Source organism: Pseudophryne corroboree, chromosome 2 (genome assembly GCF_028390025.1).
Source record: "Pseudophryne corroboree isolate aPseCor3 chromosome 2, aPseCor3.hap2, whole genome shotgun sequence".
In the NCBI taxonomy this organism is placed as follows: Eukaryota; Metazoa; Chordata; class Amphibia; order Anura; family Myobatrachidae; genus Pseudophryne; species Pseudophryne corroboree.
In genome coordinates, this window is record NC_086445.1 from 613115913 (window position 1) to 613143778 (window position 27866).

The window sequence follows — 27866 nt, forward strand, 5'->3', positions numbered from 1 at the left end:
ATCTTGGAGAGAGATAAAGAACCAATCAATCAGCTTCTAACTGTGCTATAAAAATTACAGTAGATGATTGGCTGGTACTTTTTCCTCTCTCCAAGGTTTGCTAAATCTCCCACTTTGTGAGATCTGGAGGAACATGAACATTCATCATTGATGAACTTCATAACCTCATATGCATGAGGCATTGGTCCCTAGTGAAAGCACAGACTGTATCCGCCTTAATATTTTTTTCTGAATACAACATGGCATCTTATCAGAAAAAGGTTAAACTTGTGGCTGTAGAAAAATAACAAAAGCTCTGTTATTTTCCCAAAAACAGAATCACTGCTTTTTTTTTCTAGCATTGAAAATGTTGCATTCTGAAAAATAATACCATAATACAGTGGTTCTCAAACTAGGTGCCTCGGTGCACTTGCAGGGTTGCCCTGGGCTAGTGGTCCAAGACCAATTAAAACTATTTATGTTCAATGTAAATCGGCAAAATCAGTGCTTCCCATCATAAAATATGTGGGCAAACAGAAGTGAATTCTGTCCCTCAGCACATAACTTAAGGATGACATATAAACACAATTTACTTAATTTAATATGTCTTTCTGAATTTCACAATAAAACATTTGGCTAGGGGTGCTGTTAGAAAAATTCTGATACTCTAGGACGCCGTGATTCAAAAACGTTTGGACACCACTGCCATAATATATTATGTTTAAACATACAGGTGCAGCTACTATTTTCCCCAAACACTTTCCTTTCATCAACCTTCCATCTTCTCAACCTTAAACTTGTAATCATTAGTATTAGTATTCTCTGCAAATGGTAAAACATGTTAAAAGATTTTGTGGAAAAAAACCCCACTGCTATTTTCACTTTCTGGTTCAACTAAAAGCAATCCAGATATTTACTTATTTCTTTATAATGCTAATTTTATACTTTATAAATTTACACATATCAATGGAATTGAAATCATTTAATAAAAATTTATTTCACAATGTCAATCAACATTGCTTAACAGCAAACACAGCAAGCACCCACAATTTGCAATAACAAATCATGTGTCATAAAAACATAGTTCACTATAGCAAAAATTATAAAAATTGGAAAACTAAAAAAAACCTGAAAATTACATTCTAACACTTACCAGAAGCGCAAGTATTTTATATATTTATATATATATGTATAAAAGTTCACATTTTATTATGTTCTTCTAGCCTCCAAATGAATTATTGCAGATAAAACGAATATGTTAAAGATCACTGTTCTGAAATGGATTATACAATCTAATGCTTCTGTCCAAATTTTTTCTTTTTCCACAAACAGAAGATTTATCTTTTTTGGTTGATTTAAAAATCTTACATATCCCTGAAAAGCAGCATTTAACAAATATTTATGCTTATACATACAGTTCAAAGTATAAAATACAGAAACATAAGCCACGTATTACAAATCTATAAGCACATTATATTTAGCAGAGTACAATAAAAATAAAATGCTTAAAAATAGTACTTAAGTATCAAAAGGTCTGATGTGAGCGTATACTCATCAATAATAACTGCTAAGTGTTTTTTATATCTCAAAAGATGGATTTAAAGTCAGTTAATAAATATTTTGTTTCACTAATATATTTGTTGATACCTTAAGTATTGTTAGTAAAATTCAAATGAAGAAAGTTGCGTTTTAAAAACAATTTAAGTAGAAACAAATTCTACATAGCAGCTACAACTTTATAAATGTTTACAACATGTAAGAAAAACGACATACAAAAAGTCTGGAAGACTGGAGACAAGGAAAACTTCCCTACTATGTGTAAAGGAACTTAAAAAAAAGAAAAGAAAAAAAAAAGCGAATTCAATGTGTAGTCCACATATACCCCTTTCAGACTGCCAGCAATAACACGGGCTTCTACACATGAACCTGCCACAACCCAGTCTGAAAGGGGCCAGTTGAAATAACCCAGGTCGAACACGGGTTCAACTTGGCTCGCGATGCAGTGTGAACAGGTAATCCAGGTCGATAAAACCTGGCACCTGTTCAATGCATAGGAAGAGGTGACACTTGGAGATCATCTCACCTCCAAACTCCACCTCGGGAAGCGTGGGCGGTGGCATCACCAACTCACCAATAAGCCTGGTCGGGCCACCAGCCTGAGAGGGGTTCCAGTCGGGTCGTACCTGGGAAGGACCCGTGTACAAATCCTGGGCGCGACCCGCCAATGCGGTCTGAAATGCGGTCAACAATTCTTGGAAAAAGGGATTATGCTTTCATTAATGAATGGAGACATTTCTGGATGTGTAACTGCAGTTTTTTCAAAACCTCAAAAGGGGAAAAAAAAACAACAAAAAAAACCAACAAGACAATTAGGGGTCTATTTACCAAAGTGCGTGTTTTTAGAAGTGGAGAGGTTACCCATAGCAACTACTCAGATTTTATAGATTTAACGCTACACCTAAGGTAAAATAAGTTCTATTCCTTACACTCACTGCTGTAGGGCGGATCTCAAGTGGAAATGGATATGCTTTTACAATGTAGTATGTGGTCTATAACTGGATTAACCAATGCGGATTTATGGACACACAGATTATGAGGGTAGTGTGGTTGATTTATAAAAATAAGAAACAAAACAAAAAACAAGGTGAGCACTGTAGCGTGTATACCTATTCAGATGACTAGATGTGGTTAGACAGCATGATGAACCTAGTTTGCTAATAACACACATTGGTATGAAGAGGACATTTGGTGGAATTGTCACATGACCACATTTGGGGTTATTTGAAACAATATCTAGCCAATCGGCAAGTGAGCAAAAAGGCCACATCTGAACATGTGGTGCCACAGGATACAAGTTATCATGCTACATTAACCAGACATAACCATCATTTATATCACAAGTATTTAGATAATAACCTAGCAGAGTAATCACTGTTATTTCTCTTAAAATTGTCACTGATATAGACTGACACCATAAATAATTGACACATGGGGGAATTCAATTGCAGATGAAGGGTGTAAATTGCCGTTACTGCAGCGTTTAAATGCCGGCAACGGCAGCACGTCTCACACCCCTCGCCCACCCACCTGAATCTGCACAAAACTGCTTGCAAGCCTGTGGGGTGAGAGCAGTATATGCGAGATCTGGCTTGCCATAAAGTGCAGCTGTTGCTGTGCTGATTCGGCCAGGCGAAGAAATCCAAAGATAGCCGTAACTGAATTCCCCCCATTTTGATTTTGTTTTTCAAGAAACACAATGGACGGGATGCATCAACGCTGATTTTGCGGTCAAACCTCCGAAAATGGTGTTATAGGAGGTTTGCACACTTCTCTTATGCACCAAGCTCCACAATGCGATACATTCCGGAGCATGGACACGGTGGGCAGTGCCATCTTTAGATGGTGTTACTCTATAGCAGTGATAAGGAACCTTTGGCACTCCAACTGTTGTTGAACTACACATCCCAGCATGCCCTGTTAGTTTTAGCATGGCCAAATAGCAAAACTGTACAAGGCATGCTGGGATGTGTAGTTGAACAACAGCTGGAGGGCCAACGGTTCCCCATCACTGCCCTATAGTAACCTATGGGCTTCTATTCGCATTTCCCTAAGAGGCATCTAATCGGATCCCTCCCAGCACCCCCCACGGCATGTACGTCACTCAACGCATACGCAGGAGGACACTTGGTTCCTAAACCTGGAATTCCTTCTATGGCAAGGAACAGCTATTACCGGGAGAGATGTCCTTTGCTAAAGTCTTCACACACGGAGTTAATATACACTGATATGCATGCAATAAGTGGCAGGATGCATCGCATAAATGAGCTGCATTATGCAAACCCCCTGCAATTCAGAGCACAGTTTCTGTACATCTCGAACACCTTTACTTCAGTGATGCCTGGAAAACATCACAAGACACAATGAATACATGTCTCTGAATGTACAGAATGAACTTCAATGTGCAACACAAGGCAGCCAGACTGAAGACATGGGAATACATTTTATTGTACATTGCTAGTGCATTGGAAAGTAGGAGTTGTGTCAGTTTGAAATGGCGATGGGCAATCTTAGGGACCCTACACACTGGCCCAGGTGCCGACAGCCGACCCAGCGGCGGAGTGTGACGGGGGGAGTGAAGTTTCCTCACTCCCCCCATCACCCGGCTCCATAGCAGTGCAGGCAAATATGGATGAGATTGGCTTGCATATACAAACAAGTCAGCACCAACGATGAACGACTGCAGGGCCGCGCATCGTTCATCGTTGGTGCCTACACACTGAGCGATATGAACAATATCTTGTTCATTAATGAACGAGATCGTTCATATCGCTAAGTGTAATAGGCAAGTGTGTAGGGCCTAATACAGTCCTCTATGACATTGGAAGCCAATCATTTTTTTTTTTTTTTTTTTGCAGTAAGACAAAATATGATCTCTAATGCACACTACACAGAACTATCCTTTTATACAAGTCTGTACTGCAGTAATATAATGTAATCGTTTGCATTCCAATGTTATAACACAGTCTAAAATGTAGTGAAGGTCATTTACAACTGGGAAATATTTTATGTACAAGTGGTGTAGTCACATTCCTCTGAACAATCCTTTAATACAGGGTCTATACTGCATTACCCTAAAATATTGCATTATGGGGGTCATTCCGAGTTGATCGCAAGCTGCCGTTGTTCGCAGCGCAGCGATCAGGCTAAAAATCAGCATTTCTGCACATGCACCGCAATGCGCAGGTGCGTCAAACAGGTACAATGAGCATCGCGGGTTTGCACAGAGTCTAACGAACATTCCTGTCGCACGGCCGAACGCAGGAAGATTGACATGAAGTGGGCGTTTCTGGGTGGCAACGGACCGTTTTCAGGGAGTGTTTGGAAAAACGCAGGCGTTGCTGAAAAACCGCAGGTGTGGCTGGGCGGGTGAGTGACGTCAAAAGCCGCCCCTCCGTCGTTAGAATCAACGCACATGAAGAGTAACTGCAGGGCTGTTTTGCACAAAAAGATTTTGAAGGCGCTCTGCTGCACAAGCGTTCGCACTTCTGCAAAGCGAAAATACACTCCCCAGTGGGCGGCGACAATGCATTTGCACGGCTGCAAAAAACTGCTAGCGAGCAATCAACTCGGAATGACCCCTTTATCTCAAAGTGTCTAACATTAGTGGTGGTAATTTACAACTGGACAATAGAATTAGTGTTACAATAGAAAGAGCGTTTTTTTTCTCATGTGACATCACAAGTCTACTTTCTTGCTTTGTATGTATAGAATACGGATACATTTGACTTTCATGGACAATATAGGGTTTTTTGTCCACAAGACCTTTTTAGGTAGTATGTATGAAGAGAGACCTATGTGGAATTGTGCACTGTCCTATGCATCAAAATTACTATAATGATATTAAACAACTGAAGGGGGTAACCACTAGGTGATTTCAGCCTGAAAAATACATAACGATATAAAATGTTGTTATCGTTTATTTTTAGGCTTATATCGTCCAGTGTGTATGCGGGTGATATTGGTGAACGATGAACAATGCACTCCCGCACATCATTCAGCGTTCACCAATATTGAGCAGACATGCAGCTCAACCTGTCAATGTCGGGCTGAGCTGCATGTTCGGGAATGCTGGGCGGTGACGTCACAGAACGTTATCGTTGAACAATAGTGTTCAGTGTGTATGCACTATATCGTTGAACGCTATATCGTTCAACGATATAGTCGTCCATTGCCGGCATTCCAGAATCGGCTATTGTGTACCATCCTCAAGAGGTTTATATTGGGTACAACTGAACAACACTGTGGGCTGCTCACTACTTACAGGGTGCAGGGTTTTCCAATGTGCATGAAGCATTGAGTCACCTCTACCTATCATTAGGGCGCTTATCCCGCATATTAGTCATGGAAGATAGCCCAAATAGGTTGGAAGAAATTAACCATTGTAATTAACTTAACTTGTAAATAACTTAAAAATAATAAATCCATAAATCAAGTGGAAATGCTGAAAATAATTTAGCCGTAAATCTGACCATGCAGGTGACGTACATACTGTATGTATGCTCTCTAGAACAGTAGGGTGAGGGAATCATTAGCGGATTGGCCAGTATCGCCACCCCCTATCTTCCCACCATTAGCCACATAGCCTCCGGGCTTTAGATCCACCACTGATAACACCGTAAGGGTCCTACACACTTGGCGATTTATTTGAAATATATGAAAGATACCGTTAAAAAATTAACGATAAATCGTTCATATCTTTCAGTGTGTATGCAACAACGATGAGCGATGTGCATCCCCGCAATTATTCTTCGTTGATCGATCATCGTTTAAACATGCAAGCCAATTTGGACGATATCGATGTATGTAATGTCATGTCGTCCAAATCGCCCATAGACTTCGTTCAGTATGTATGCAAAAAATTGTTCATAAAAAATCGTTCATCTTTCAAATCGTTCATCTTGCACAAATCAATCAGTGGGGGTCATTCCGAGTTGTTCGCTCGGTAAATTTCATCGCATCGCAGCGATTTTCCGCTTAGTGCGCATGCGCAATGTTCACACTGCGACTGCGCCAAGTAAATTTGCTATGAAGTTAGGTATTTTACTCACGGCTTTTTCTTCGTTCAGGCGATCGTAATGTGATTGACAGGAAGTGGGTGTTTCTGGGCGGAAACAGGCCGTTTTATGGGCGTGTGGGAAAAAACGCTACCGTTTCTGGGAAAAACGCGGGAGTGGCTGGAGAAACGGAGGAGTGGCTGGGCGAACGCTGGGAGTGTTTGTGACGTCAAACCAGGAACGACAAGCTCAGAACTGATCGCAGATGCCGAGTAAGTCTGGAGCTACTCAGAAACTGCACAGAGATGTCTTTTCGCAATATTGCGAATCTTTCGTTCGCAATTTTACTATGCTAAGATTCACTCCCAGTAGGCGTAGGCTTAGCGTGTGCAAAGCTGCTAAAAACGGCTTGCGAGCGAACAACTCGGAATGACCCCCAGTGTGTAGGGCCCATTACATAAATGTAACTAGTGCTAATGTAACTAGCTCCGCTGTATGTGTACAAATGGTTAGGCAATGCACACATGGAACGTGAGGAAAGACTAGAAGAAAGTACAATGTGCTAATTTAGACTACACCAATAGCATTCAGAGAAGGGGTCAATGGAGAAATCTGATTTCTCAAGAGGTGCCCCTAATTACTGCAAATATCGATACTCCATACAGTACACTGGTATGAGGAAAGCAACCTGCTTGCAATTCAGAGAAAAATGGACAGCTCCAATTTCAATTTCTCTACAGAATCTATCACCATTTCAGGATTATGTAATAAGCCTAGTTAGGGGAGAAAATAATTGAAAACAGCTGTCTTCCTGCCTCCTCCCAGGTTACTGCCCAATAGCAGAGCTCCCATGTCTCAGCCACTTCCCCTCTTTACCCAGATCCTGATACTCTGTGCAGACAAAGTGCTAGGAGTGGTAGGGCTGGCTGGTCAAAAAGAGAGGGCAGAGACAGGATAGCAGGATCTGGGTATAATCTGTGTTTTCAGTCATTTGACAGCAGCTGGAGGTTTCCCAGCAAATACTGCTGCCAAACCCCAGTGTAAGCTCCAGACACTATAGCTGTCTGCCCCTTCCGCTCATGTAAGAATTTTCTCTCCTAGGACTTCAGCTTGTGAACCTTGTCCCTTCTCTCCATAACTCCCCCATGTAGCAGGGACTTCCTTAACCCCTGTACTGCACATGTCGCTGGGCTAGAGAAGACACATGAATAGATCCACCAATAAAATGGTCACGTCCATTCGTGGCAATATATCTACTCGCCATCTATGCGCCATCTGTTATTTGACTGCTCCGCGCCCGGTAAGCACATTGCTGAGGACTGCGCTATTCATACTGCATCACAGGATGAGTGACTGTCCCTGAATGATCCCTTAACTTACGGATATATTACATCGATATGGTGTGATCGGTTAGGATGTTCTTTATAAATCAAGCCTAGAAAAAATTCTGAGCCAACACTAGATTGCTTTCTCTGCCATTCTTACCCACAGCAGACACATTGGGCGGTATTCAAATGATATATCACGCCCAATCTCTGATTTAAAGTGATCCCCGTTATCGCGCATATTTTGCCCATAGTAAATCAGGTTTAGCTGCATAAAGGGTTGGGCGCCCTCACTACCCCAGGGGTAGCGAGCTGAAATGATTATACTACTCCCGTAATCAGAAACAGAACGGGTGTGGAAGGGGTTGCAAAGAATTGAATACCGCCCATAGTATTAAGCTGCAGTGAGGTAACAACCTGTTGCACAAGGATCAACATGAGAATGATTTATTTATAGAGCCAGAGCACGCACTGGCAGTCATTGTAGCTCTGGCTCATTAATATTTCAAGCCTGGGCAAGATACTTGATCCAAACCTATTTAAAAAAACAAAATAAAATAAAAAATACATACAAGTACTGAAAAAAATTCTAAAGGATTATCCAGCTTTACATTTATCTTTTTATAGTGCCGGCACCATCATACATCAGTTTTTGTACAAAGGACACTTGAAAAAAAAGAGTAGCACAATTAAAAGGACAGATATATTAGCAACAGCTGCCAACTTGATACATGTTGAATATCCCTTATCTGAAATGCTTGGAATTAGAAGTGTTTTTTATTTTGGCTTATTTGCATTTACATAATAAGATATCTTGGGGATGGGGACCAAAGTCTAAACAAGAAACACTTTAATGTTTTATGTGCACATTATATACTGTACGTAGCCTGTAGCTCATTTTATATTTAATAACTTTGTGCATGAAACAGTTTGTTTACACTGAGCCATCAGAAAGCAAAGTGTCAGTATCCCAGATGGCACTCCAAAAATGTAGGGTTTGGATCATTTCTGGATCTTGAATAAGGGATGCCCAACCTGTATAATGACCTTTTTGCATTATGTAGAAAGGGAAGAATGATCAAAACTCAACCTAACCACAATCAAACAAATGGAGTCCTTTAGTGAGGCGGAACTGACATGTGGAAATGCAACTCTCTATTTAGGCTACATAACAGACATATGCAAACTATTTATTAATTTTTTGTTGCTGCAGAAAGATCCAGTAACAATTACCCATCCATCTCTATCAATTCTATTGTTTTTAGAAAAAAATATATATACTGTATACAACATGTGTTATGTAGTGTAGCTACAGTTGAACAACAATATTGCAATAGTAACACTTATATGTGATTGGTTTTCATCAACATATATATATATATTTTTTTTTTAACCATTCAATCGCAATAATGACATAAAATGGATTGGACTGCACATTGACCACGTGAAGCCAGCTTTACGTTTTATAACAAATGTAAGAAACTTTAAAAAAGCAAACATCATATACAGACAGCTTCCTGTATATTTTTGGGGAAAAAAAGTGCACTTAAGTGTTCTCTGCATTAAAAAAAAAAAAAAAAACACACAAAAAAAGACGACGTAAACTACAGCAGTTAAGGGGTCAATATGACCTCAACATTGTGGATTTCAAACCGTAAAATGCTTTAACATTAAATAATAATAAAAATTAAAGTTTATACATTCAGAAATGCTTGTGTATTTAAACCCAGTCCATATAGACACGGTAAACACGTGTTTTGTTTTTAAACATACAAAATGCTTACTTTGGCATCACTACTAAGTTTGATTACCTAAACATGTGAATGCAGACCTACTAATGCACCGAGAAAATGAAACCAGCATGTTCTTTAGAGTTATAAATAAAAATAATCTGTATCAGTAGCTGTGATCCAACTGAACAACAGTCACATATATTAAATCCTTACATATTTGAGACTAATGGCTTTTCTTGTTACATGGCACTGTGACATAATTTTGCAGATTTATTATAAGAGTAAAGCATATGATAGGATAGAATGGAATAAAGAAGACGGTAAGGCTAAAGGCATGGCTTCACCACTTGGACAATATTGCTTCTACAAAGTCACCTAAAACATAAAGCGCAGTGTAGGACAGGGGACACAACATAAAAAAACCTGCATTGTAGACTATGGATTTCTCAGTGTAATCATTAACACAATGACACAACATTGAAGAATTAGCTAAGTAAGGGTGTCAACAGCGCCATAATTATCTGGCACTACGTCAGACTCCTGCTGATCAACTACAGCTGCAATTTTCTGTGTACAAAGGCTTAAGTCATACACAAATGTAACAATTAATGCATATTAAGCAATCAAAATAATTCTTACTTAAGAAATAATGGATGTTATTGTGTAATGTAGATTATACTACTGGGGAAAATACTGTATTTTTCCTCTTTGTTTTTTGGTGTGCAAAGTCCTGCTTAATGATGCAACACATGCACTGACCAGCATGATGTGAAAGAGGAGTTACCTACACAATGGACGGAGCTAGAGCAGTAAACTATGCATCACCTCTGTCCAGTGGATGTGACCACAGGAATATAGGAAAAGGACAGAAACCCTAAGAAAAACCCACTCTGAACAGAGAACATTCTTCTGGGTCAGGATGCATTTGGACTACAAGAAGAAGCTGCAAGTGACTGACTCCAGACAAAAGTGATAAGCAACCCTCACTTTACAGTATTCCTAACTATGGGCATAGGATATTATATGTATTCTATATAACGTGAGGGCTTAAACATTTCAGAGCATTAGCTGTTACTATAACAATCATATTGCTGCAAGTTATCAAATTGAGTTATGTAAGAGAAGACCTGTCTAACACGTGGAAGAGGCTGTATAGTATATGGTAGCTGGCAGACAAGCTGATGGACAGTGTAACCACAGTAAGCATTTGCTGGCTCTGGCCAAAACAATGTAAGGAGGAGACTTGTATACTGTATGTGAGGACAGAATACCACATTTAAAATGTGATTATTATATTACTATTGTTGGGAATGGAGGATATTAAGTACCATTCATATTTCAATTAGATAAAAGCACGCTTTGTTTGGTTTACACCATGATTATTTTGTAGTGGGAGAAAGCGTACCTTGACATAATAAGGGTCCCATACATCAGCAATCAATTGGGACAATTCTGCGCTTTGCAGATGGCGACCAAAAGGTGATTGGAATCAGTAAGTCAGATTGTCCAACATATTGGATTTGAAAGACCAATCAGGGCTGTAGATAGCATATGGCAACAATCAGCCAATTTTAAGACAGTTACTAGTATTTTACTAGCAAATTGGGAACTTTAATGATCTACAAATATCATCTTTGGATGAAAAAAAATAATCTGCAAATCACTGAAAAATATCTGCAATGTTTGCAATGCGCATATTGATGGATTGGAGAATTGTTAAATCCGGGTGTGGGAAAAGGCAGAATAAGTGATTTTTTTTATTGCTGATTATGGGGCCTATTAGTCAAAACCGCCTATTAGTACTTTGGAGTCAATCCTTGCGAAGTGGTCCAGTCCTGGTTGCTTGACCATTTTTGCAATATTTTATGTTTTTGTGTGTGATGACCCCTGTAAGTTAGTGGTCAGAAACCACCATTACTTTATTTACCTTCATCTGAAGATGGCGGACATTTTTGTATCATGGTGTATGCCATTTTTAACTGTTATGGACATTTGGGGTTTATCTCAGCTCAGAAAAGTCATAGAAAGCTGGTATAAACCCCATTATTTTCAGCACATTTAAAAGGTAATTTTTTTGTCATATAACTATTTTCCTACCTCACTTCCTTATGACTAAAATTTAAGACCAAAGTTAGTTGTCAGATTATAAAAAAAAAAAAAAAAAAAAAAAAAAGAGTATTTTTTGGATTGGGACTAAATATAATTCAGAGCTGTAATTTTGTTTGGGAATAGTTATATACTCAAAGATTTGCCAAACAAATTTTGAGTTATCCATCTTGCCTACTTTTTTTTATTAGAGCACCTTGAAATTGATTGTTTTTCCATTTTTCACCTAAATTGACCTCTTATATCTCTGGTGGGGGACCTAATAAAAATTTCAAATTCACAGCATACACAGGACTCTATGAGAGGTAATTAAAGAAAATTGGTAGTTTGATATTCCGTTTTTTTTATATTCCATTTGTTTCCATTTCAAAAAAGGAAGAAAAAAATTGAATATTAAACTCCAATTTATTTTTATTTTTTTGTACAGCTAATAGTTAAAATGTTAGTAAAGAAAATACTATACTAAAAGTATTTATAGGGGTTTATATACTAAACGTTGGCTTTTTAGGGACGCGGATTATCTGTGTTTTTTACCGAAGTTAAATACTATGAAGTGTAAAACCAGTGTTGTTTTGATGCGCTTGGTTTTATTTAACAAATCAATGCATTTGATTTTTTTTCACATGTAGTTTTAGTCCAAAGAACATAATTTCTATGTAGTCAACTATTTAGAGCAGCAAAAGTTGGATAAGACTAAAGGCCCCCATACATCTATGCGGTGATTGCCCGACCCTTCCGGAAACATTAATCCGCCAAACAGCAATGCGTCAAGGAAATTAAACATGTTAATAATGACTGATTTGACGAACCCGACCATTACTGATCGGGAACGGGGAATTGGGATTTTGAAACATGTTTAAAAATCCTGATCCCCCAACGTGACCTTCGAGAAATTGGGTCATTGCCCCAATCCATCGCTGATGTATGGTGGCCTTAGTGAACCCAATACTAAAAATGTAGCTTGGGGTTGGAATAAGTCAGATGATAAAACACACCAAATGTTTTTACCAAATTAATTTGGCAAGTGCTCTTAATGGCCTAGGTCATGAGACTCTCAACTTACTTGGGTGGGCCTCCTCATTGGTATTGTCAAGACCCTTTTCCCCGAAAAGGTTGGCTGATAGTTTTGGAGTCCCTAGGATTGCGACTACAGAGAACAGTTTGCTTTTTATTTACTTTAATTTCACCCCAACCTATAGGGGAGATTTATCAATGCTTGTAGATAAAGTACAATCAGCTTCTGTCACTTGTGTTTGAAAAATGACAGGAGCTAATTGGTTTACACTTTCTCTCTATCCAAGCTTTGATACAACTACCCCCTATATTTATTCAAATGGAATTAAGGGTTAAAGATCAAATGTTGCCTACACATAGCGGGACAGCAGTTTTGTGAGGTAAACTATCTTAGAATATAGTATAAGAATTCACTAGGGATAAAACTGAGGCAAGAGGTGACCTATGTTCTTCATACAGTTGATTCCAGTTAATTGATAAACTGCAATTCTGGTGATACTCAGTTTAGCAGACAAAATGGCTGCAGGCGCTATCATAGGTCAACGTTGTACTTTGCACTGTCATTAGGTTCAGTGTAATTTCCACACTGCAAATAGTTCAGTATGGCTTAGTGCAACACTCTGAAATTTTTTTCTCTTAAAATTAAAGTACCACAATAAAATGCAACGGATTACTGAAAAGGAAAAATAAAAGTCTCTGTGGCTACAATAAAACAAAATGTTTCTTTTTAATCAGCTATTTATCGAAAACTTATCAACGAAAACATGAAAAAAAATTAAATAAAGTTACAAATCTGATCTATGCCGTGTTGATATTTAAATGCTATATGCTTTTAAACACTTCTTTTTTGAGTGAAATACTAAACATACAGCACTTAATCTGAACTATAGAAAAAGTAGAAAATTCCTAAAAAATACCTTACAAAAATAAATTGCGTCCTTAACCGTGGTGAAGCATTTTACAAATAAATGTTCTGGATTGTTCTCTTAAGTGCTCGTCTAAATGTAACTGAACTATTGTACATTAATTAGTAGCAGCAAGGTTTCCTTTTGTTTGTTTTTTGGCATTTTCTAAGCTATAGCAGAAAATGCAATGGATGTGGATGGGAATTAGTACAATTACCAGTGTTCTATCCAATGAATGTTGATCTACTATTGTAACTGCATGAGCTACTATATAAGGCTAACTTATACAACGGGTGTAAGCAGCAGAAACATACTGTAACCTATAGCAACAGGATATTTACATTTAAACTTAAACAAGTTTGATCTAAACTTAAAATTTATTGGTTGCTATGTGTTATAGCACATTTGTGCTGGTAGCACCATATTACCAAATAGATAACTTCATTTATGGGAAATTTGCTATTCTAATAAAACAAATATTGAAAGCTTAATGTATTTACATGGTACAAATTTAAGTGGATGCGAGAAACGAACATTTTACAAATCCAATTTTAAGTGGCGGTAAAACAGGTATGAAAACTTGGCAGGAAAAAAAAAAAAGATCAGAAATGTAAATCTGACAGTCGTGTTGCTGAATGCTTATTAAAGTCCTCTTGCAACAGTCTCTACACATACCACTCCCTTCTGGATATGACAGAACCATCCATATGGGAAACCAAGTCATCTTCGTTGTCGAAGTTCTGATTATACCTTGAAACCACAGGTATGTTTTTGTCAGTATAATTGTTGACTGGCCTATCAAACTGCTCTTGATATCTGTTATAGCCAACATGGTTCCAGTCAGTGTTGTCATCATCATGTAGATACTCGTTATAAATATGATCGTTGCTTTTACTGTCAACCTCCTTTTTCAGGTTTTGAGGATATGGATCAAGGTCTTCAGGCTGGAAAACATCAATTTGGGACTCTTTCTGCATATCAGAAGGAGGAATGTAGCTTTTTGTAAAATAATCCCCACGGAACGTCTGTTTCCTTCTATGGTATAGAACTCCAAATAGTACAATCACAAGGATCAAGAATAGGCAACCTCCTACTACGCTGCCAATAATGGTGCCAAAATTTCCATCCTGCATGGTTGCCATAGTTGAAGCTGGGATATGAAACTTTCTGGAAGTCGTTGCTAAGTCTGCATCAATGGTTGAATGGGTCTGTGGAACTGTAGGAGGTAGAGTAGTAGCGGGAGGATCTAATGAAAGAATTAAAACATGGACAAACAAAGGAAAATAATGTCAATATTTGCTAGTTACCAAGGTTGATAATGACAATGAACATGGTGGTCAATCAATATTATGGTTGTAAATAAAAGTTTTGTTTTTATGCACAGATGTTGTGTTACATAATTAAGGGACCTCATTTTATTTGTGATTATTAGCAGACTAATAAAAATGGAAAATAATAATACACTTTTATCAGTTAATAACATACAATTAGTAGTTAAAAAAATAATTATTTAGAAATTTTTGACCCAGACCAAAAGCAGCTGTAGGTTAAAGTGCACCTACAGTATCAACTACACACAACAGTAGCAGCCCAACAAAATGGCTGCCACCACCGTGTGAGTTATATGACTAGTTCCTAGTGAATTAGAACCTAAAGGTGTAAGAAAGCAGAGCTCAAAGCCGTAGCAACTGGGCATAAGGGACAGGTAACATGTAAAGCCTAAAGGATGGTTTTCAAGCTTTACAAATATCATGTGGGACCCTACACTACATTTATATGCACAAATTTTCTGGCAATTTTTTTTTTTTGTTAACAGTGGGAAATTAAGTAACTTGAAGGACTGGAACTAGGGCAACCTACTTGAGGAACTACCAGCATAACATAGCAGTTTTAATAAAAGAAAGTTGAGTAAGAATTGCTATGTACCTGCTCTTGTAGGTTTATCGACATCACTGTCATAATAATAGGTTATCTAAATTTACTTAATTTTACCAGGTTCACTTTAACTTTTCTTTTTAGTGATCACTACATTCAGTACGCGGAGCTGTGAGCACTGAACCAAGCAGCCTTGCTTCCACACGGTTACTATTCCCTCACAAATCGTGTCTAGATATGACCGTATATTGTCACAGCATAGCACACTTAATCCAACATGAAAGGACAGGAATCAAAGTGTGAATCATGCAAATGATATTTTTCTTATTCTGTGAATGCATAAAAGCTCCCTCACACTGAAATAAAGTGTGAAAAAGTAATCACATTACCAGAGAATATGTTTGTTTCATAGCTGTCTGTTACGAGGATTTTATTTCTTTTATGTATGCAACCCCTAATAGCAAGGCTGTATTCTCCCTTGCTACATACCATTTATAATAGTTTTTTCCTTTCAAGTATGAATTAAAAATGCATTACAACTGAGATGAATTAAGAAGGTATAACATTCACTGATCTGATAGAGTGTGCCTTTTTACCCTAAACGGTGCTTGTCTTTTAGTGTGCCACAGATATGGTGACCTGCCCAGCCTACTATTCACTATAATGTACCAGTTTCCCTAAATTGTGTGTTCATTGTATTAGGAGAACTTGACTAGATCATATTGATTTTTAATGAATGATACTTAAGAACTTTCCACATAAATGCAATAGAGAAACTGATGTGGATTCTGTTGACTAGATCTGTGCATTTATAAACAAAAGTGAAGCATTTCTATGTTTGCAGTCATCATCATTATCAAACACAATAAAGGTCAGAGGAAGATCAGTAGGATTAGAATAGATGTTAGTTATTGTAACGGCAGCATCACACAACATAAGTCATGTTATTGAGTCAATGTAGTTGTTAACCAAAGTCAAGTCACAGCTGTTAGAAACTGATGGAGCTACTGATGGGATTTACAATTTGGCAAACACAAAAAGCATAAAAAAGGTGGTCATGGTTCTATATAGCATCAGACACACTAGTGCATGGTAGTAGCAGAAACTGGTCACATGCTGCCTGAAGTGGTTTGCACTACACCAGGAATAGACGTTTATTTTTTACTCTATCAAGAGGAGGGGAGGGGATATGATCTGTTCAGAGCATTTGTTACTCCACCCACGGTAGAAAAAAAAAAAAAAAAAAAAGTTTTTTACAACAGGACAAATGGAGCTCTCTTTTACTAATATATTGGGGTACTACTTTCAATATACATACAAATGATATGTAAAAACGAAAAAAAAACCCAAAACTTTTTCCTTCTACCAATGGTTGTTCAGAAAAATAGGCCAAGCCATTAATTTTCCACAAACTTTGTTGTATTTCAGAAACATGACATATTTGATATGACTAAATGAGACATATTGGATGATTTTTTTTTAACACTTGATTTTTAAACCTAAGGGTGGCTTAAGGAGTCATAAGAGACTCTAGTTCGTCTCCCCTTCTGCCAGAACTTATTAATCTAATGTTAACTGGATCTAACTGGTAAAGTAAGTGCAAATGGTAGGTTAGCAAAATGGCATCTATATTACTATTTTGTATTGCATTGTACTTTTTAATGTGTTTTTTATCTGACACATGCACAGACAGGGTTGGAAAGTCCTGTGACATGAAGGTCTGTGGTTAACCTGAATTTCATCTTGTTGTTACACCGACATTTTGCACCTGCTTTAGATAGTAACTGAAACTGCTTATGTTGCTAACCTTTGCTTAACCAATGATCATGTTAATTTGAAATATATGTTTCACCTAATTTGGAGTGATCTTTCTGGGCTTTGCACTCTGTGATATAAAAACTGAAAAACTGCTATGCAAGAGGCTTTTTGACGTTGGTGTGCCCTGGACCCGTGCACGGCCAGGATCTACCAAAAGGTGTCCAGCCTAGACAGGGGACGAAGCCCTGGACACAAAAACCACTAGAACCAGAAAGTATAAATGAGCCTTGCCTGGATGACCACTGACTGCAGAAGTGCCATGACGAACGACCTATCCAGCTTCTAAGTGAGAGAAGAAAGGCTCCTGGATTGTATGTGTGGAGATGATTGCTGTATTTGAACATATCTACCTGATTGATCATCATCTCTACCGTTTATTATTTCTATAAAGCATATTCAAATACATGTAATATCTTGTCTACTTTCTTTAATTCTGTGTATCCGAAAAATCCAGTTCCACCGTGAACAGTAAGCTACCATCGGATCAGCCTCTGCATTACCTAGTACGAATACCTCTTAATAGTCCCAAAATGCAGCGACAGTATATAAATGTAGGCATGATCTTGCGCAAACATCTGTCCTGAGTCTGTAATGTTGGGACAATGCTAATGTCACAGTATTTCCAAAGTATTCTGTGACCATGTTCAGGAAGCAAAATGGCAGCCAAATCAGACAGAATTTCCCTAGATAACTGTAAGCCATGACTAAGAACACCTGTAAATTGTAATAGGGGCACAATTAGTGTTGGGGCTGTAATGCCGGCAGTCGAGATCCCGGAGGTCAGCATCCTGACCACGGGATGTCGGCCACCAGAATGCTGGGAGGCGAGCACAACGAAGCCCCTTGCGTTCTCGGTGGCTCGCTGCGCTCGCTACAGGTTGTATTCCCGCTCTATGGGTGTCATGGGAATAGCCTGTTTGCCGGCATTGTAGGCGGTCGGGATTCTGGCGTCGGTATCCCTACCGTCGGGATCCCAACTGCAAGTAAAGCCACTACATCCCCACAATTATTAATGCATTTATTCAGAAGTGTGACCAACACTTGCTATGTCTGCTATTGGTGTACAGTCTGATATTTTGTGGTAGAATACATACATACATACAACTGGGTGACAGATATCAAGGTATTAATCTTAAAATATAGTGTCTGCACTACAAGTATCAGCATGTACTGGTGTGCAATAAATTGTACCACAAAATAATTTATCTAAATATTTGCTTATGCTCTGTTCTGACAGAGAAGATATCTGAAGCTGCATATAGTTTGAGCTATCTTGCCAATCAGAAGCTACAAAGCCTATCATTTTTGTGACAAATTGCACAGTTATGTATACAGGCCCTCATTCCGAATTGATCGGTCGCAAGGCGAATTTAGCAGAGTTACACACGCTAAGCCGCCGCCTACTGGGAGTGTATCTTAGCATCTTAAAATTGCGACCGATGTATTCGCAATATTGCGATCACAAACTACTTAGCAGTTTTAGAGTAGCTCCACACTTACTCTGCCTGTGCGATCAGTTCAGTGCTTGTCGTTCCTGGTTTGACGTCACAAACACACCCAGCGTTCGCCCAACCACTCCCCCGTTTCTCCGGCCACTCCTGCGTTTTTTCCAGAAACGGTAGCGTTTTCAGCCACACGCCCATAAAACGCCGTGTTTCCGCCCAGTAACACCCATTTCCTGTCAATCACATTACGATCGCAGGAGCGATGAAAAAGCCGTGAGTAAAAATACTTTCTTCATAGCAAAGATACTTGGCGCAGTCGCAGTGCGAATATTGCGCATGCGCACTAAGCGGAATTTCACTGCGATGCGATGAAAAATACCGAGCGAACGACTCGGAATGAGGGCCACAGTACCTGCTATTGGGAAAAAAACGGGATGGGAGCTTGAAACCATGAAGTTTAAAAACATAAAAATATTTTAGTTTTGCCACTAGTAAACCTCACATTTTCCAAGGCCAGTTAAGTGCACTACTACTACACAATACTTGATAGTGCCTAGCCTGTCCAAATACAACTTCAAAGTTCAAATAAATAATGGCACTGTTTCTTCCAGGCTCTATATGGTCTTCACATTCATAGAATAGGCAGAGACAGTTGGACATATGATCTTCACTACTGGCGAATACAGAAATAGTGTTTGACACCTCAATCTCCCTGCAGTAATTTGAAAAGGACCACTTATCAATACTCTATCGATAACATTTAGATGTACAGAGAGGCAACATTTTGGTATGGTTACAATTGCTCAATCTAAGGGGGTAATTCAGACTGGATCGTTGCAGTGGCAGCGATCGCAGTTTGAAGCTCTTTGTGGAGTGCGCCCGCACACCCTGCGAAGCCCACTAAGATGCTAACAGCATCTCAGGGCTGCGATCGCCTCTGCCTGATTGACAGGCAGAAGTGGTCGCGGTGCGAGATAGGGGAGTGCTAACGGCATTAGAAGAACGCCGTTGGCGGGGCGCAGTCTGGATAACGCAGGCATGTCCGGACCGTTGCAGGGGCAGGCCGCGGTGGCTGCGTGACTTTACACGCAGCCACTGCGACCTGGGACACGGCGGATAGCCGCCTGCGCAGGCAGGGAGCTACTCGCCGGTTTGAAAGCATTACCCCTGTGCTGGGCGTCCCCCCGCATGTCAGAGAAACTGATCGTAGATGTGCTAAAATTTAGCACATCTACGATCACTCTGAATTACCCCCTAAGTATCCTATTTAACAACTAAAGGTATAAAAGCAGTCAAGCAAAACATATGTATATACTAATATATGCCTTAAAAAATACATGATATAGTTTTCAAGAACTTACATACTAAGTATACAGAGTACATTAGAGTAGTAATACATAGTAATAGAAGAAAGCGTGAGGGATTACGGTACAAGAATGCTCTGAATATACTGCTAAATAATTTAGACTTCTAGGAGACAGTGACACATTCAGTTTCATTCATGGACCATTTTATTCTGCTAATTTTATTGCAGAACAAAAAGCTCTTTTAATTACAACTGGGAATGTATAAAGCAGACTCAATTTACATCCTTTTCCCACTTGGAACACTTCCATGCCTCTTTCTAATCCTTTTTCCTAGCGCCTTTTCTATGACTGGTGACTTTTTACAGCCTGTGTCCATATTTAAATCATGCAATAGGTGTGGTCTTTGCTATATAGGAACACTTTCTGGTTATCTGAAACCCACTGACACCAAATCCTGTCCTCATCTATAACACCGAATACAGCTTCTCTATTCAATGCTATTGAAGATGACAGAACTGGCTCGGTCTTCCGGCTCTGTCAGCTCAGAGCGAATCAGCCGCTGGCTTCAGGTAACACAGGGTTTGTCCAAAGGCAACTACAGTTCCCAGCATTCCTGCCAGCTCTATGGCTTTTATTTTTATAAAAAAGTCATAAAAATGAGTGACATGTTAGAATACAGCGAGTGATATAATGACAGGAATTTAATGGTTTCAAAGGATGTAAAGAACATTTCCAAGGATACTTTCCTGCTAAACTGCATCACACTGACATAAAAAGGAACTGTTTATCTCGTACTTTCTCTATAAAATGTGCTCAGCCTATGCACAAACCGCTACTTCCAAACCCACATATAGTCCGTATTCCACAGGTAAGTGCTCTAAACTCCTGTTAAACAGGGAATATGTAAAAATGTGCTTAAATCCTACATCTCATTATAAAAATACTCATTCTAGCAAACATAAAACCAGTTTTGTTTGTGCATATATCTTTATAATTCAGCTGAAACTTTAATCCAAAAGATATCCTGCCAGTGCCAATACCACTCAGTCAACACCTTTAAGAATGGGTTAGATAAATTCCTATTGGATAAAGATATTCAGGGTTATGGTGCGTAGGCACGCATTATAGTTAATATAACTAGTCCTAACATAAAAATAACCAGTCTTATAATAAGACTGCATAGGAGACCACAAATAGGTTGAACTCGATGGACAATTGTCTTTTTTTAACCTTAGTTACGTTACCAAATAATTGCATGTCCTGCAAAACGCAACACTGTAACAAACTATAAAGTAACCTACAAAACAGTGTTCATGGAAATTGTTAACAAAATAATCTAAAACATTAGTTTGACATTAATCATCATCTGGCAAGCATGCTGGAAATTGTAGCTCATCAATATTCATTTGCTGGGGAGCAACTGTAAAACACTGTGCCCCACAGCAAAAATATTATGGACGCCTGTTCGTTCACTTGTTGCTGCACAATAACCAGAGCAACTGGGGTGTTTAAAGCTCTTTCAGATGTTTGAAAGCACAGGCAAGTTATCAGTTACAGGATACAAACAGTAATGAAACCAGATCCCTAAGATAACGGCAAGAAAATACATCTTCAAGCTCCCTAAAGTGGAATAGATCACTAGATGGCGACCTCACACTGCAAATTAACTAGAACAAGAGATGAAAAGTTCTGGCTACTAGAGCGGGTCTGGGACTCCAGGTTGACAACAAAAAGGTTGACACACCTTAGGTCGACGCCAATTGGTCGACACACCTTAGGTCGACATGGGCAAAAGGTCGACATGGAAAAAGGTTGACATGAATTTTTATGTTTTTTTTGTGTCGTTTTCTTCGTAGAGTGACCGGGAACCCCAATTAGTGCACCACGTCCCGTCTTCGGGCATGGTGCCTTCGCTCCGCTCGGCACAGAATACCGCTCCAATTGTAGTCCACGTGGATCGTTAAGTATGAAAAGGTTCGAAAAAAGAAAAAAAATTGTGAATAACTCATGTCGACCTTGTTCCTGTCGACCTTTTGTCCATGTCGACCTAAGGTGTGTCGACCAATTGGCGTCGACCTAAGGTGTGTCGACCTGGAGTCCGGATACCACTAGAGCAGCTTCAGTTAGTGAATGGGGTCATTTCTGAAATTGGTAAGAGAATTCCGCTGCCGAAATAATGGTTGCATATGAGCAGCTAAAGCAACTCCTTGGTAGCCATACTCAGTCAGATACATGTTAAAGTGCTCCCACACACTCGCCGTTTCCTAGTCAGCCACTGTGAATTTGTTCACTGTTGGAAAGGCCTCGGCATCTTAGGAGAGCTGCTCTGACAGCAAAGGGTTGCTCACAGGTACAATCGGTGTTCCAGATATTTCCACTTATGTATGTGAGCGGTTGATGGGAGACGCTGGCAGTGGGCACAAAATGGTGGCTGAGTCATTAGCATATTTTGGCAAGATCATTGCAAATGAAATTGCAGCTCCCCATGCTACTGCCAGCACCTCTGACTCAGGCACGAATTACTGTACTGCACGGTATTTACTCCCTCCCACTGTCACTTTTTGCAAAGTTTTTTAGTAAAATATTTTTTTTGTCTATATAATAATAATAATAATAATAATAATAATAATACTACTACTACAGTAAGATACTATAATGATGTATCAACTTGCAACTGTAGGTGAGCACTGGTACCTTTTTTCTGAGTAGCAGTACATTTCATCATAGGATAGAAAACAAAAAACTGAAAATAACCATCGCAAACACCATCAAAATATATATACTTTAAATATATATATATATATATATATATCTATCCTCCTGCTAATAGGCATGTATCAAAAATCTAAACAAATAGTGACACGTACACTCATACACGTAAATAAATATATGTATGTTAGACATTACAAAACACAAACTCACCTAAAATAGTGATGATCTTTTGATCACTTTTCTGCCCAAGGGCATTGACCACTCTGCACATATATGTCCCAGAAACATTGTAAGTTAGAGGGTAGTTGAAATGTAGTGTATTATTGACAGACAATAAACCATCAGGCCAGTTTCCATCTAACCTGTATTAATAGGAGTTAAAAACATGTTAGATCAAGATGTCCAGGGCAATATGTACTCATTTTAGTAGTTGGTTAAAAATAACAACAATAATAATAAAAAAAAAAAAAGTTTAAGCATTCACTTTACATTATGTGGAATAGATTGAAGTTATGCCAGTAACATGGCATGCAATAGAAGAAGAGGGAGGGGAGAAGGGTCTCACAGTGCAGACAAAGCTCACAGAGGTGTTCCAAAGTCACCCATTACATACCTGATTTTTTCATGGTATTGCTGCTTTAAATAATAAAGAAAATATGGAAGATTTTTTTTTTTTTTTTTTAAATTTAACCACTTGCCTGGCATGGTCGCATCAGATGCGACCATGCCTGCAAGTGCTTTATCTGACTTGGTCACACAGGATGCGACCAGTCAGATAAACTGTGTTAGCAGCGGCAGGGACGGGAAACTTCCCTCCGCTGCCGCTGTTAGAGGGACCGGAATGTCCCTCTGCCTCCCTGTACTCTCCCCTACTGATTGCCAAGCTGCCGATCACTGCTGATCGGTCAGCACAGCAGGACCCCCCTCCAGCGGCTGCAGGCAACAGCAGCCGCTGGGGAAGTATAAATTAACCCCCCAAGCCCCTCCTGTGTACCTGTGGGCTGTCCCGTCTTTCAAAATGAAAGCTGCAATGGTCACGATGTTTCCGATGGTCTTGAGGTTCCCGATCAATGTTTTGATGTTTGAAGAAGAAAAATAAAAAACAAAAATATATATATTTTTCTTTTTTTTAACTAAAATCATTTTGGATAGGGTTAAATTCATGTTCTTTACCTAATTCACTCATAAAAAAAAACCCCTGACAATTTCTGAGCGGTTTTTGGGGAAAAAATGGGGTGTAGAGTAGGCGAGCCAGGACTGACGTAGTAGAGGCCTTGGCTGCTAGGATACCGGCATCCGAAGCCGCCTCTTTAATATAGCGAGAAGCTGCGACAGTATATGACAAAAATTGTCTAGCATGGTCAGAGGAGATTTCAGTATCTAACTCCAAGGCCCACGCTTCAATAGCCTCGGCAGCCCATGTAGCTGCAATAGTGGGCCTTTGCGCAGCACCCGTGAGGGTGTAAATCGCTTTCAGACAACCCTCCACACGCTTACCCGTAGGCTTTTTTAGAGACGTGAGGGTAGTGACAGGCAGAGCTGAGGAAACCACCATCCTAGCCACATGTGAGTCCCCTGGAGGAGGCGTTTCCCAATTCTTAGACAGCTCTGGCGCGAGGGGATAGGGAGCCAGCATTTTCTTGTGAGGCACAAACTTCGTACCCGGGTTTTCCCAGGGTTCCTGACGTATATCCACTAGGTGGTCAGAGTGAGGTAAAACTTGTTTAACCACCTTCTGACGCTTGAACCTATCTGGTTTCTTAGGAGGGACGAATGGCTCGGGATCATCCGTAATCTGTAGAATTAACTTAATAGCCTCCACAAGATCAGGAACATCCACATATGAACTACCCTCCCCATCAGCCGTATCTGAACCAGAACCTGTGGGGTTAGTATACGTGCCATCTTCATCAGACGAGGTGTCAGTGACAGCAGTGGATTGCGAGGAGGCGAGCGCTCGCTTATAGGACCCCTTGGACTTAGGCGAGCGATGGTCAGACTTTTTAGTAGTCACGGACTGGTTCAACTTCTTTAACTGAGCAGATAAATCGTCCGCCCATGGCGGGATAGCTGCATTGACCACATACGGTTGTACCGGCATTGGGGGACCCATAGGGGGTGTTAGTTTATGAACTAGCGAATGCAGAAGCGTGGAAAAAGCGGCCCACGGTGGGTCAGTATGTGCCTCCGTTGCGCCACAGTCCCACTGGGGGGCAAGGAGCCCCCAGAACCAGAGCCCACAGCTGCTATATTCTCCTCATATGGATCTGTGGCTTCAGCAACACCGGCAGTGTGTTCAGCCCCAGAACCGTTACCCTCAGAAGCAGACATGATATACTTGCAGAATGAGGTAACACAGTACAATTATCAGCAGCACTATACCTCTAAACCCAAACCCCTGCGCAGTGTAGTCAGCACCAGCAGAGATAAAGGAGAGATATGGTGACTAAATCACAGAGAAAAATACGTAATACAGTATATCTTTGTGAAAATCCTATATTAGATAAAACCTGACGCACCAAGCCCCCTCAGGTTATAGAATATAGGGATAGCAAGTTGAGTGAAAGACACAAAATGGAAAACACTCAGCTATCAAATGCACACACAGATAGTCACAGTTTGTACAATGCAGAGGTTATTACTGACAATAATACTGCACTGGACTAGCTTAAACAGCTATATAACAATAGATATAACAGTACACAGTAAGAACTGGATGTATATCACAGGGTAATTGTACTATAAACCCATGACTAAGTGCACTCTTTCTTACTAACACTGACTAAAAAAGGCAGGTAGAATACTTAAGTGTCATGTAAAGTCACAGCACTGACAACCAGGCGGCTTTACATAGGAGGATTTGCCCAAGCAGTCCCAGGAACAGTGAGCTGAGGGATAATGGCGCCGCAGACACTGACAGGGAGTGTGGAAAAGACAGAGATGCAGCTCCAGGGCGGGAACACTTGCTAGAAATGGCGCCCTGGGGCTGGGGAGGGGCTTCAGGTCTAATCCTTATCCCCTCTGCTGGCAAAACCACCGGGTACTGTGGGCGATATAAGAATTGGTTTAGAGAGAAAACCTGACCTGCGCCCATGCCCTGGTGATCTAGTGGGATCGCCTGTATCCACAGTGTCCACCGCCAGCACGCGCGGCCCGCCTCCCACTGACCGCGCCGGATCGTGATAAAGACTGGGTCCCGCAAGCGGGACCCACTTACCACCTCCCGAAGCGTGGCCACGCGATCCTGGAGAGCCCCAGCTGTGTGTCTAACGTGAAGAAAACCGGAGCCTCCGCTGTAGGTACCCGGCAACCAGGGCTCGGGAGTGTACAGCGCCGCTGGGGAGAGCTGGAGCTGCAGCAGTGAATGTCACATGACATTTACCACCACTGCTGCCCTTGAAGTCTTCACTTTTTACCTCATAAAAAGCTTTTCTTAGGGCTGCTCGGAGCAGTCCCTCTGTTAAGTGCCTGCTTACTGCAGCACCAACATACAAAACTGAGCTCCTGTGCAGGGAGGCAGGGTTATAGAGGAGGCGGCGCTGTGCATTCTGGGTACAGTCAAAGCTTTGAGCCTGTTGGTGCCTCGGATCAAGATCCTACTCTACACCCCATTGTCCAATCCTTGTGGAGCCCAGTGTACCCCGCAGCAGAAATTTAATTAAAACACTGTCACAGCCTAACAACATACACTTCAAATTTCATGTTGAAATGTAATATGATGCAGTGTTCCACTTTGGATTGTGAAAAAATAATCATGAATAAGACAATTTCCCCGTTTATAACTATAACAAAAGTCACTTGTTTCGCAGGGGGAGATTTATCAAATCTTGGCGAGAGATAAAGTGGAGAGTAGTAAAGTACCATCCTTTAAAATGAGAGGAGCTGACTGGTTGGTAGTTTATCTCTCTCCAAGATTTGATTTCTCCTCCCCACAAGGTTTACTATTTTTAAAAATTCAGAATTAGCAATCTCTCAATAGAAATTAACACAATTAAGGCAGTCTTAATATGAGCACATCTACTTTTTAAAAATTATCTAATTACAAAATATGTTTTGGTGAAAATTACAGTCCTATATATATATATATATATATATATATATATATATATATATATATATATATATATAGTCCAGCAAAGACTCGGCACTCCCATTAACGGACAGAACTTGGTCCGGTGCCCTCATAACTGCATTGCAGCAGTGCATATAGAGTTCTTATCAGCGGCACACAGGACACAATCACAGAAGCCTTAAATAATGGTCAACGTTTCAAACCTTTACTGGTTTTTCGTCAGGATACAAATAGTACATAAAAACAAGTGACTTACCTATATACCCGCCACCATACACGTGTGGGACCCGCTCTCCGGCGCCAGATGCAGCTTCCGGGTTCGGGCGCCCGCTCATGACGTCAACGCACGTCCGTGCGTTTGTTGTCATGGTAATTTAAAACACCACTGTGACAGGACACTGAAATACATGTACCAAGTGAAACATAGATCAATCGATCACAAGACACAAAGAATAGTTATACACAATATACTGGTTGTTTTACAAAAGACAGTATAGAGTACAGGAAGCGCTAATCAAGTTCATAGTTGCTAGGGTTATTATATTTCCAAGGTTACTATCAATAGATATAAATTAAAACCGTCACTATATTAAATTAAGTTAATTCAAGTAAAGCAAGCCAATGGTAACATCTCATTAAGCCCCCTGGGTGCTATCACATCTAATTTATTGATCCAGAAGGATTCTTTCCTCAGGAGCAATTTACCCCGGTCACCTCCTCTACGTAGAGGGGGGACATGATCTATCATGCGATATTTCAGGCTCGTTAGGCTATGTTTAGCCTCAACGAAATGTCTCGCCACTGGTTGATCTTTGGTCCCACCTGCTAGAGCTGCCCTAATTGCCGACCTGTGAAGGGTCATGCGCTCCTTAAATTTCCTGATAGTTTTGCCTATGTATGATAGCCCACAAGGGCAAATTAATTGATAGATTACATAGGTACTCTCACACGTTAGGCGATGTCTAATATAATATTTTTTACCAGAATGTGGGTGACAAAATGAATCACCTGTCAGTAAAAA

General features: G+C 39.9%; 1 protein-coding gene across 4 annotated transcripts in view; it reads right to left on the reverse strand.

Annotated features, from left to right (window-relative positions):
* The window catches only part of NECTIN3 (nectin cell adhesion molecule 3), a 408487-nt gene that overhangs the window by 248473 nt on the left and 132148 nt on the right, over positions 1 to 27866 (reverse strand). For 3 of the 4 annotated variants that reach the window (XM_063954784.1, XM_063954783.1, XM_063954782.1), the window contains exon 5: positions 22984 to 23135. In XM_063954784.1, the coding sequence (XP_063810854.1) occupies positions 22984 to 23135 (152 nt within the window). Of the gene's footprint in view, positions 1 to 951; positions 14863 to 22983; positions 23136 to 27866 lie in introns of those variants that run through there. The other variant, XM_063954780.1, reaches the window with a different exon arrangement.